This window comes from Engystomops pustulosus, chromosome 11, assembly GCF_040894005.1.
Source record: "Engystomops pustulosus chromosome 11, aEngPut4.maternal, whole genome shotgun sequence".
NCBI classification, from domain to species: Eukaryota; Metazoa; Chordata; class Amphibia; order Anura; family Leptodactylidae; genus Engystomops; species Engystomops pustulosus.
The window spans coordinates 10,659,243-10,671,647 of NC_092421.1; the positions used below are offsets into that span (position 1 = coordinate 10,659,243).

Genomic DNA, 12,405 nt, shown 5'->3' on the forward strand with positions numbered 1-12,405 from the left:
CTCAGATAAAAAAAATTACTCTTCTCTGCTTTGCACATGACTTTGAACATGAATTGACATGCAATAAAATATTTCCAATGCCATTTTTCTATATGCAAGTATTTAATTTGGTTTTAACAACGTATAGGGGTGTGGATTTCCCAATTTATTAGAGTTTATTAGAATTTATACAGTTTGCTTCTTGAATTGGTGATTACCAGATTGGGGTCCACCCTGGCTGGACGCCGCGCACCCCTGTAATATATTATTCTACCTACCAGAAGTGGTGGCGTTGGTTGTCAGATTCCCGGTGGCTTCACACAGATCATCAAAGTAATTCTCCTTCTTTAGCACAAACACAAGGGACGCCCACCCAAAGGTGACCCCCGCAAAGCAGATGCACTCTATGAGTCCAGTGAATAGCGTCAGCACGTACTGGCACCGCATCGCTGCCGGAGACAAGAAGATGATATTTTAATGTCCGATTCTTAGTACATCCAAATCCGTAACATAATCCGTAATTGTTTCTGTGAGACAACCCCTTCGATTCTTAGTGATCATGCGGCAAATCACACGCTCATCAGTTAGACGCTACAGCTTCAGGGTTTCGGCAGATGTTTCTACAGGCGGTACAGATACTACTACACCTCATAATAGTACTGGATTATAATAGAGGCGGTTTGGGCAGTAGCCCGGGGCCCAAACCTTCTAGGGGGCCAATAGCTACTCAAACTACCCACCAAATTTTATACTGAGAAGGACCTTTACCCATGAAATCCTTGTACATCTCTTCCTGCTCTCAATACACATTTACACGAGCCAAAGCCATGTGGAGCCATATTTGCCTAAGATGAGTCAAGTTTAGAGGCTGTAGGGGTAGCGTCAATTCAGACACCCCTATCTTCTGTTATATAGTCTCTAGAAACAGGAAGCTGGTGTTGTATTAAATATAATAATCAGGGGCGTAACTTGACGGGGTGCACCAGGTTTAGGGGGCCCTTATGGTGTCACTTTCCCATATGAGAAGACTATTACTATATACCATACATTATAGTCGGGGGCCTGGCACAGACTTTGCACTGGGGCCCATCAGCTTCTAGTTACACCACTTGTAATAATCTCACCTTACAGATCATATCAGGCTATAAAAAAAAATCTCCTGTCATGTTAAAATAAGCTGCATATGCCTGAGATTAGTCAAGTGTAGAGACTGGAGGGGAAGTGTCTGTTCAGTCAGATGATGTGATCTAATAGAAGAGATTCTTTTCTTTAATATGACACCAAGAAGATACTAAGTTCTCTAAACTGCAGTCTCTTAACTTGACTCATCTCAGATTTAAAAAAATGACTCTTCTCTGCTTATTTGCACACCACTTTGGAGGGGAATTTACACATTTAAGCAAGAGCCATTTCGGGACCTTTTAAGGTCCTCCAAAGGTCCTGAAACCTAAGATTGAAAGCAGCAGAAGGGACACATCCTCCATTCTCCAAGAAGCTGATCCTAGTACCAGATGTAGGAAGTGATTCCAGATTTGTAAGGGGCTAAAATATTCATACAGCGCAGGGTACATGGACGTCCTAATCCACCCCTGACTTAAACCCAAACTTCTAGGGTGTAAGCATTGTAGGGGGCATTTATAACGGTACAAAAACTATATATAGATACAGATATTACATAGATACTATATATAGATACAAATAATTATTAATAATACTTAAACCTGTTTTCTAAGTCCGTCGCCTCTTTTCTGAAGTCCGATGTGAGCTGTAGAGAGGAAAGAAAGCTGTTACTTTAGTCATTGATAATATGTACGACTAGAGGAAACTAGTTATATATAAGTCACATATTCCCCACACAGCACAGCATAGAAGTGTATCCCGAGTTGTAATACCAGGTGCAGCCTATAGACAAGAGTGGCGCTATCACTCACTTAAACATAGGCCCCTTTTTACTAATCCATTCAAACTCAGTGGGGCCCATTTACTAAAGGTCCAAATGCCGCACTTTCAGGTCAGGTTACGCGATTATTTCAGTTTTGCGCCGAATTGCCCCAGGTTTTTGGCGCACGCGATGAGATTGTATGTGGCAGAAATCGGGGGCCGTCGGACAACCCGATGGATTCTGACAAACCGCAGAATTTAAAAACGGAATTGTGTCACTCACATGCACCAGGGAGAAGAAGGTGAACTCCGGCGGAATTCGGCACAGAAGCTATGGATGCAGGGACACGGGCGCACGATTTTAGTGCATCGCAGCAGACCCGAATCATCTTCCAAAAAACGCACCGCGGGATCGCGGCCGGAATCAGGTAAGTAAATCTGCCCCAGTGAGAGAACAATGAAATCACCCAAAAACTACATCAGCTGCCGTGTAATAACGGAGCTGTTTATACCCTGCAGCCCCCCCCCCCCCCCCCCCGTCGCCCATGTATATACTTCCCCCTCCAGACGCCACGCTCACCACTTTCTCTCACCGTCCGCAGGCTTCCCTTTTCTTGTCTACGTCTCAAGCTTTTATGAGTTACTTTTTTGCTGATCTTTGTTTTTTATATTTTCATTTTCACGAGTGCGAGTGTGACGAGGACCAGTGTGACCGGCACCGGTGGGAATGACCACACATGTCACCCGCTTCCTGTTTCTAGCAGCTGCCGCAGGCACGCACCGCACTTCCCTAATGTACACAATCATGTGAAATAATAAGGGCACCGCAGGTAATGGGGTTTTATCCTTTCCTATATGTGATGGAAGTGAAGAAAAAACACCAACAGACTTGACAAAACCTCCATCTTGGAAATATGTTTTGCAGGGTGGGATAAGGGAAGCCATCGTGAATATTGTGAGAGTAATGGTCAGAAGTAACATTTTCATGTGTATATTCATGTTATTATCTATCCTCCCAGTATAGGAATGTTGTCAGGGGCGTAACTACAGTGGTAGCGGCCATGGCGGCTGCTATGGGGCCCGCAGTGTCAGGGGGCCCTGTCATCCTACCTGACACAATAAAGAATGGTGGATTTGCACCATTATAAACATGTTATACTGCATAATATGTAAGTAAAAGTGCACATCTTCAATGGTACACAGCATGATATGTCAGGGGAGACGGAGGGGACAGCAGAATGACAAGCCTAAGGATCCTGCATCTGTAATTCCTGCTGTCTACTTCTCCCATGTAGTCAGCAGCTACTGAGACCGATCTGTGTAAGTGTATAAATGTATATAATGTATAAGCATAAACATATATATGTGTAGGGGGCCCCACTCAGAAGCCTGCCATGGGGCCCTGCCTTTCCTAGTTACACCAGATGCCAGATGCTCTGCATTCCTGTCCAGTTTTGGGTTTCCAGTTTCAGATAAATGAACTTTTCCAAATTCCGAACCACAATGGGGCAGATTTACTTACCCGATTCACTAACATCCGAGTTCCTGCAAGAGTCGCTGCTGCACGGAGGTCCGCCGGAGTTCACCTTCTTCTTCCTGGTGCATGTGAGTGCTGAACTTGCGACACAAATCCTTTTTTAAATTCCGCAGTTTGTCCGAATCCTTGTCCGGCGGCCACGTATGCAAATATATTTTCCAAGGTGTTAAGTGGAGAACAATGGGGCACTTTTACTTACCCGTCCAATCGTGATCCCCGAGATGCGTTGTCCGACAAGGATTCGGAGCTGCCGCGATTCACTAAGACCGTGCGTCCAATTTCCTGCATGTGTCGCTTCCCCGCTGAGGTCCGCCGGAGTTCACCGTCTTCTTCCCGGTGTATGTGAGTGCATTGTCTTGCGACACAATTTTGAATGTTAAATCCCGCGCTTAGTCTGAATCAGTTGGGTTGTCCGACGGCCATACCCCCCGATTTGCGTCACATGAAAGTCGTCGCGATTGCGCCAAAATCTGATTGCGTGCGCCAAAAACCCCAGTTAAATGCGGCGCAAAACTGAAAAAGTCGGGAAACCCAACAAAAATGCGGTCCGTCGATCCTTAGTAAATGTGCCCCAATGCCTCCTTTTGCTACCTTGAAAGGCAGCCCCCTTAACACCAAGTATGACCTATAAGAAGTCTAACAACATGATGTGGGATTTAGTCAAACCAATATATCTATTCCATAAGGAACAGACTCCCAGCTGTAGACAGTACTGTTTGGACCTGGTTGGGTTAGGGTTAGGGTACAGCGTAGGGAACTGGTTTGGCTGAGTGAGAGGCTATTGACTAGGGTCAGGAAGTAAGAGTTCTCCTTATGGAGAGTTTAAGGCCACCTTAAATAAATGATAAATTTGGCACTGTTAAACCATCTTAGCCCTTGAACAAACAACTGTTTTGATTATCTGTGTTCCCACAAGGCCACATTATATTGTATGGTATCATCCTCATGGCCCTTGTTTTCGTAGCCATGTGGGTGAGCCGACTGACCAAGCCACAAGACATAGAGCAGCTCCTATTCCCGCCCCGCTTTGCGTCTCAGGCAGTTTTCTTCTAGTGTCAGCAGCACATTGTCACGGGTGCTCCTGCGACTCATGTCTCGGGTTGCAGGTGCACCTTTGTACCTCTGTGTAATGGCATCTCTGTGCGGCGCCAGCAACGGCGCCTGCGGCCCATGTCCCTGCCCTCTATGCCGCACATGCGAAAGCTCTGTGAAATTTAAAGGGCCAGTGCACCGCTAATTGGCGCTGGCCGGCCGCTGCCCTGTTATGTAGCCTGCCTCTTCCTATGACTCCTGCCGGATCTTTGTGCCCAGTTGCCTTAGAGAAAGCGTTATTTTTGAGACTCTTGTGATTTATCCGTCGTGACCTCTGCTTCCTTTCCTGACTTCGATGCTCGGCCACCTGCCCTGACCGTCTGCTACGTTCCCGACTCAGATCCTGTGACGCTGGTCCTGACCTACTGCCGTCTCTGCACTTCGGCTTGGCCACTACCACGAGCAAGTCGCGCCTGTGGAGCAACCTGCTGGTATCCCGCTGCAGCGAGTCCAACCAATACCGGGTACCACTGCGCTCCCAGGTGTCGGTTTACTCCATCGCTTGCCGGGGTTCAGTGGATCCACCACCACCGATCCTGACACACATAAGCAGCACTCACCTTCCAGTCGCAAATAACGGCCCAGGGTGTATGTGGAGAGAGGCAGTACTACTGGCGTGCGCAGGTTCCCCAGTCCATAGAAGTCTTGATGTCTTAAATATGTGTTATTCAACTTTCCCTTTTTTAATTAATATAAGTTATTAGATGAATGAGCTGAGTATACAAAAAATCAGTTTCAGAATCCCTTTCCCCATTTGGAGGTGAGCTGACGTCCTGTGGATTGATTCCTTAAAAGGATTGGCCACCTTAGCTTAAAAATGAAAGAAATATGGTCATTTGTTCTTACAAAATGTACCCCGCTTCATGGCCAGTACTGGGTGAATTTAGTCCCTGTTGTGGCTCCAGAGCAGGTGGGAGTAGGCGGCATGAACCGCGCACCATCTTCTTAGTGAAGTAGCTCTGTGCATGCGCTGTGCTTCAGAGCTGTGCCCCAGCACTGGACTGGCTACGTCGTGGGAGCTCGCACAGGACACGAGGGTCGTCATGCGTTCCTCCGGTCTGTGGGCCGACCTGCAAGGGCAGCAAAGAGAAGAAGAAAGAAGATGGAGAAGAGGATGATGGATCGCCAAACAAGAACAGGACAACGTAATAAAGATAAATTAGAAAAATGTTGATAATCCTGCCTCCAGCAATGTATAGTTTGGAAGTAGTCAATCCCTTTCCCAAGAGCATGCGCAGGACAGATTACATATCCTGAAAAATCTATGATCCTGGAAAGTAGGTGCCTCTAGATAGTTTACTGCATGCAATAGCATTGGGGGAGGTATGGGTTGTCACCTGGGGCCCTGCATTCCTGGGGGGCCCATTGCCGTTCACATTGTGCTCATACACACACAGTCTGCCTGTGTTCCGATGAGCAGCAGAGGAGGTAAACTGTGACGGAGTGAAGCATAAAGATGGATTGCACAATAAAATCTGTGTGTACATAAATATATAATGCATGCTCATAAAGGACATAACACACAGACCAGTGGCGTAACTACCGTCGTAGCAGCTGTAGCAGCTGCTATGGGGCCCGTGAAGTTCAGGGGCCCGGGGATGCACGGATCCTGTGTGCAGTCCTTTGCCAAGTGGTCCAGGAATGCACTGCCGGGTGCCTGGCAGATCGTATCCCCGGTCCCCTCCCTCTTCCACCTCTCTCCTGGCGCACACACCTCTCCTGGATCGCCCAGTCCCTGAAACTCCCACCCGTCACCTCCCTGACCCGCCCCTCCGCTAGCCACCTCCCTGACCCGCCCGCCACCTCCCTGACCCGCCCCTCCACTAGCCACCTCCCTGACCCGCCCGCCACCTCCCTGACCCGCCCCTCCACTAGCCACCTCCCTGACCCGCCCGCCACCTCCCTGACCCGCCCGTCCGCAAGCCACCCCTCTTACCCTTAGCCGGCACAGGTGACCACGGCCCGCCTACCCCTCTGCATATCGGCAAAGCTGGCCGCTGACACATTCTACCGACGGCACAGTTATGTATTTATCACTGTGTATATAGTGTGTAAACTGTGTATATAGTGTATAAACTGCGTATATGTGTATATACGTATATATGTATATTCTGTGTATATTGAGTATAAATGCATATACTGATATACTGTGTATATATGCATAGATGCAAATGCTGTATTTATTGTATGTGTGTATATATATATTATGTATGTGTGATTTTGTATATGCTGTGCATATGGTATGTATATATTTGCTCTATATACTGAATGTGTGTGTGTTTTCCCCGTATGTGTGTGTATATGCTGTATATACTGAATGTGTGTGTTTTCCCCGTATGTGTGTGTATATGCTGTATATACTGAATGTGTGTGTATTTGCTGTATGTGTGTATATTCTGGATGTATATGCGGTATGTGTGTGTTTGGTCTTTTTATACTGTATGTATGTGTATATATGGTCAGTGTATATACTGTGTGAGTTTGTATACACTCTGTATTTGTGTATAAATGTATATGAGTGCATAAATGTGTGTGTGTGTATAAATGTATACTTGTATGCATATGGGTGCGACCATATACGTGTAGAACTTTATGTGTATATAAGTATATAAAGGTGTGTATGTATCAGTGTATAAATTTGTGTACTTGTAGAAATATGTCCGTGTAGGGGTCACTGGACACAAATGGCCTCCACAGTCACCAGATCTCAGTACAATAGAGCATCTTTGGGATGTGGTGGAACGGGAGATTCGCATCATGGATGTGCAGCCGACAAATCTGCGGCAACTGTGGGATGCCATCATGTCACTATGGACCAAAATCTCTGAGGAGCTTCCAGCACCTTGTTGTATCTATGCCACGAAGAATTGAGGCAGTTCTGAAGGCAAAAGGGGGTCCAACCCGTTACTAGCATGGTGGACCTAATAAAGTGGCCGGTGAGTGTACATCCCTCATAGGCGTCTATAGCGCCTCGGCTCGGTACGGTGAACACAATGAGTACTCACTGTTTCGAGCCGTGCCCGCAACAGAGATAGAGCATGAACTATCTATGGCCATAAGAACGACCATGCGGCTCTATTCTCTATGGAGAGGGGAGGGGTGAGCCGCGATCACCTCTCCTCCTCTCCACCGCGCCGATGTGTGCCTGCCAGGCAATAGCCGGGCGGGCATACGTTTATGTATAATTTTTTTAAGGGGAAGGGGGGCCATATGTAGAAATCTGCTATGGGGCCCAGTCTCTCCTAGTTACGCCACTGACACAGACACCACGGTCTCTAAGATTCTCTAATTTATTATTCATCTACAGAGTTAATATAGATCGTAGGGGTAGCCTTGCCCCCTAAGGATTATGCTTGGTTGTGATTTGTATCTTAAAGGGAACCTGTCATCAGAAATTGGCCTAATAAACCACTAGCAGTATGGTGTCAAGCAGCTGAGCAGCTCCCAGATGATGTTTCCTTCATGGTCCAGTGTGGTGGCATCATCCAGAAAATCAACTTTAAAGTTAGATGTAAAATGGTTTTATAAAGTCAAGGAGGCGGAGAGTTGAACCCTGAAGTCAAGCTTTTCATGCATTAAAACGTCCCCTTCACTGTATTTATGGTCCTGCATCCAGGGACATCATTGATCAGATCTCCTGAAGTTCTGCACATGATGTCAATCAAATGGGAGGAGGAGTTTGGAGGCAGGGAGAGCTTGACTTTAATGTTAAACTCTCCGCCCCCCTGACTTTATACATCTAACTTCAAAGTTGATTTTCTGGATGATGGTAACACACTGGGTCATGAAAGAAACAAAGACTAGAAGGTGTTCAACTGCTTGACAACATACTGGTAGTGGTTTATTGGGCCAATTTCTGATGACAGATTCCCTTTAATTTGTTCATACTTCCGCATCTGTGCAGATAAAAAATAGTGGGGGTCATTTACTAAGGGCCCGATTCGCATTTTCCCGATGTGTTACCCGAATATTTCCGATTTGCGGCGATTTCCCCTGAATTGCCCCGGGATTTTGGCGCACGCGATCGGATTGTGGCGCATCGGCGCCGGCATGCACTCGACGGAAACCGGGGAGCGTGGCCGAACGAAAACCTGAATGATTCGGAAAAATCGCCGCATTTAAAAGCAAAAAAAGTGTCGCGAAAATTGCACTTACCTTCACTAGGAATAGGCCGGTGAATTTGAGTGCATTCCGGGGAACTACCTTAGTGAATCCCGGCCGGACCCGAATCCACCGCAGAGAACACGCCGCTGGATCGCGAATGGGCCGGGTAAGTAAATCTGCCCCAATGTCACATCTACTTTACATGGTCATAGACAAGAATAGAGAGAGGGAGTCACTGAAAATGTGTTGTCTCTCTGGGGTCATTACAAAGGTGCCCCCTTAAATAATTTCACTAGAAAATATAGTCATATCCATAACAATATGAGTATATGTTTGTGTGTATAGAGAGGTACATGTATGTGTATATAGTGAGCTATATGTACACTAAGGTATATATGTATATATTGTAAGGTGTGCAGTTTATATTGAGGTGTATGTATGCATATATAGATAGGTACATCTATATATGTATTTGTGTATAGTAGTTATATATAGATTTGGGGTAGAGTGGGACAAATGGTAAATAGAATGAAACTTTTATTATTAATCTCATTAAAAAAAGCTTAAAGGGAACAGCTTAAAGGGAACCTGTCACCAGGGACATAATTTTCACTAAAGACAGATTACAGAAGCCCATTACAGCTACATTGCATATAAGCCTTTGTGCTTTCTCTAAGCTTTTGTATAATTGTGTGTTATAACTTACCTTGCACCCTGACAGAATCCTCTGTGTAGTCCCAGGGGTTGGGCTTTGGTTTGGATGCATTTCAAAAACAACATATGACTCATCAGTTCTCAGCCCCCACCTTTGTGATCCTGTGCAGCTCCTGCAGTCTGCAGACCATGTGCTCCCACCCACCAGGCTCCTGGTCAGGTGGTAGCACTCCTACATTCAGCTTCCAGCTTGCTTTTCAAGAACATCATTGGACAACAGCATTATGCATTGTCAACTCTTGCCTTACTAGACAGTAGCTTCTGGATGAGTTGCGCAGGCTCACAAGATAGACCCTGACAAGGAGAGGGCGCTATCCGCAACAACCACCTTGCCTATGCATCGGCAGGGGTGTTGCATACCCCCTTGGTAAATGAACAAGGCACCCATGGCTCTGTTATGGACCTGATCGGAATGTAGGCTGGAGCTGGCTAGAATTACACAGCCTCCAGATTTTCCACGCACACTACAACATGTAGGGGCACAAAAATAAAGTGCACTTTGGGTGAAGTGCTTGGCTATGTGCAGTGTAGGGGAGACAAACCGCCCACGGTCCTGGCTATAGGAACCGGGGTTGGTGTTGGACTATATGACATAAATGAGGACAATACAGTTGGTATCTATCGCCCATAAAACCAACAGTTTTCTTAGGAAAGATGTGGTGTCATGTCCTGTAATCCACTCCTTGCATCAAGGCCTGAAATTTGTCCAAAGACACATCACCTATGTGGCAGAATCATAGACATATAGGGGCTTATTTACTAAGCGTCCACGACTTTTTCAAGAATTGCACGACTGTGACAGGTAACCGAGGATTTTGTCGTACCCAATCGAATGTTGGCGCAGCTGCGCCGGCTTTCATGCGACAGAAATCCGGGGGACTTGCCGTCGGATGATCCAACTGATTCAGACTTCAGCGGGGTAGCGACACATGCAGGATATCGGGCGAACGATCTTAGTGAATCGCGGCACAGTGCATGTTCGTCAGACAATGCACTTTGGGTGAACTCCTCCGGACTGGTAAGTAAATGTGCCCCATATAGTACATAGAGTGAACATAGTATACCTGCCGTCTGACGGTCCCACCCTAGTGTATGTCACTGCTTAGACACCCCTGGTCCCCTAAAGTCCTGCAGTTAATAGAAGCCACACAAATACGAAGCTTCAGTTTGAGGTGTAAGCCTGTGGTCAGGATTTGACATAAATACTGATCAACGGTCCGACTATCTCCAGCAGAGATGGTCGTATCCAAGGACACAGTCTTGTTTCTAAGGCACCATATGACTACATTTATGAGAAAATATCTTCACACAGGAACATTTTTTTACTAACATCTAATTAAAGAAATGTTTATATATGGCAGATTCATGACACTGAATGTCAAAGCTTAGATGAGAGGAGAATACCCCTTTAAATCAGAATACAATAGAAATGAAATGTAGTGTCAAAGTATCGCACTCTGCAGGTGACACTCTATCTGCACATGCAAATGACACAGTCCAGATGTTGGGGTCCTTTTGCCGTGGATGTTGATGCACTTTTGCAACTTTAGTGCACTTAATTTCCTCAGTACTCTTGGAAACTCTTTAAGAACAATAGGCTACTCACAAATCCATGTAAGTGCACTCCAGGCTTCTGCATGTGGCTGCAGTGGTCAGGTACCTGGATGGTAATGGGGTGGCAGGCAGGTACCTTCTGTGTGGTAGATCTGGAGACCTCCTGGGGATCAGGCTGTGGTCTAGAGGTAAAGCTTCTCCTGCAGGTCCTCTCCTCTGTCCTTCTGCATACCTCCTCACAGTACCCCTTATCCCACTGCTGTACCTCATACCTCCTCACAGTACCCCTTATCCCACTGCTGTGCCTCATACCTCCTCACAGTACCCCTTATCCCACTGCTGTACCTCATACCTCCTCACAGTACCCCTTATCCCACTGCTGTACCTCATACCTCCTCACAGTACCCCTTATCCCACTGCTGTGCCTCATACCTCCTCACAGTACCCCTTATCCCACTGCTGTGCCTCATACCTCCTCACTGTACCCCTTAATCCATTGCCGTGCCTCATACCTCCTCACTGTACCCCTTATTCCATTGCTGTACCTCATACCTCCTCACTATACCCCTTATCCCACTGCTGTGCCTCATACCTCCTCACTGTTCCCCTTATCCCACTGCTGTGCCTCATACCTCCTCACTCTACCCCTTATTCCACTGCTGTGCCTCATACCTCCTCACTCTACCCCTTATTCCACCGCTGTGCCTCATACCTCCTCACAGTACCCCTTATCCCACTGCCGTGCCTCATACCTCCTCACTGCACCCCTTATCCCACTGCTGTGCCTCATACCTCCTCACTGTACCCCTTATCCCACTGCTGTGCCTCATACCTCCTCACAGTACCCCTTATCCCACTGCTGTACCTCATACCTCCTCACAGTACCCCTTATCCCACTGCTGTACCTCATACCTCCTCACAGTACCCCTTATCCCACTGCTGTGCCTCATACCTCCTCACAGTACCCCTTATCCCACTGCTGTGCCTCATACCTCCTCACTGTACCCCTTAATCCATTGCCGTGCCTCATACCTCCTCACTGTACCCCTTATCCCACTGCTGTGCCTCATACCTCCTCACTCTACCCCTTATTCCACTGCTGTGCCTCATACCTCCTCACTCTACCCCTTATTCCACCGCTGTGCCTCATACCTCCTCACTCTACCCCTTATTCCACTGCTGTGCCTCATACCTCCTCACTCTACCCCTTATTCCACCGCTGTGCCTCATACCTCCTCACTGCACCCCTTATCCCACTGCTGTGCCTCATACCTCCTCACTGTACCCCTTATCCCACTGCTGTGCCTCATACCTCCGCACTGTACCCCTTATCCCACTGCTGTGCCTCATACCTCCTCACTGTACCCCTTATCCCACTGCCGTGCCTAATACCTCCTCACTCTACCCCTTATCCCACTGCCGTGCCTCATACCTCCTCCCTGTGACCCTTATCCCACTGCTGTGCCTCATACCTCCTCCCTGTGACCCTTACCCCACTGCTGTGCCTCATACCTCCTCACTGTACCCCTTATCCCACTGCTGTG

General features: G+C 47.2%; 1 protein-coding gene across 7 annotated transcripts in view; it reads right to left on the bottom strand.

Moving 5' to 3' along the window:
• The window catches only part of SLC43A3 (solute carrier family 43 member 3), a 72,546-nt gene that overhangs the window by 26,718 nt on the left and 33,423 nt on the right, over positions 1–12,405 (bottom strand). Inside the window, exons 1-3 of one of the 7 annotated variants that reach the window (XM_072130326.1) lie at positions 10,914–11,217; positions 1,701–1,744; positions 258–428 (exon numbers count right to left, since the gene is read on the bottom strand). In XM_072130326.1, the coding sequence (XP_071986427.1) occupies positions 258–426 (169 nt within the window). In that variant the 5' untranslated portion in view covers positions 427–428; positions 1,701–1,744; positions 10,914–11,217. Of the gene's footprint in view, positions 1–257; positions 429–1,700; positions 1,745–2,143; positions 2,326–2,440; positions 2,591–5,335; positions 5,393–10,913; positions 11,218–12,405 lie in introns of those variants that run through there. The other 6 variants (XM_072130328.1, XM_072130327.1, XM_072130329.1 and 3 more) reach the window with 6 other exon arrangements.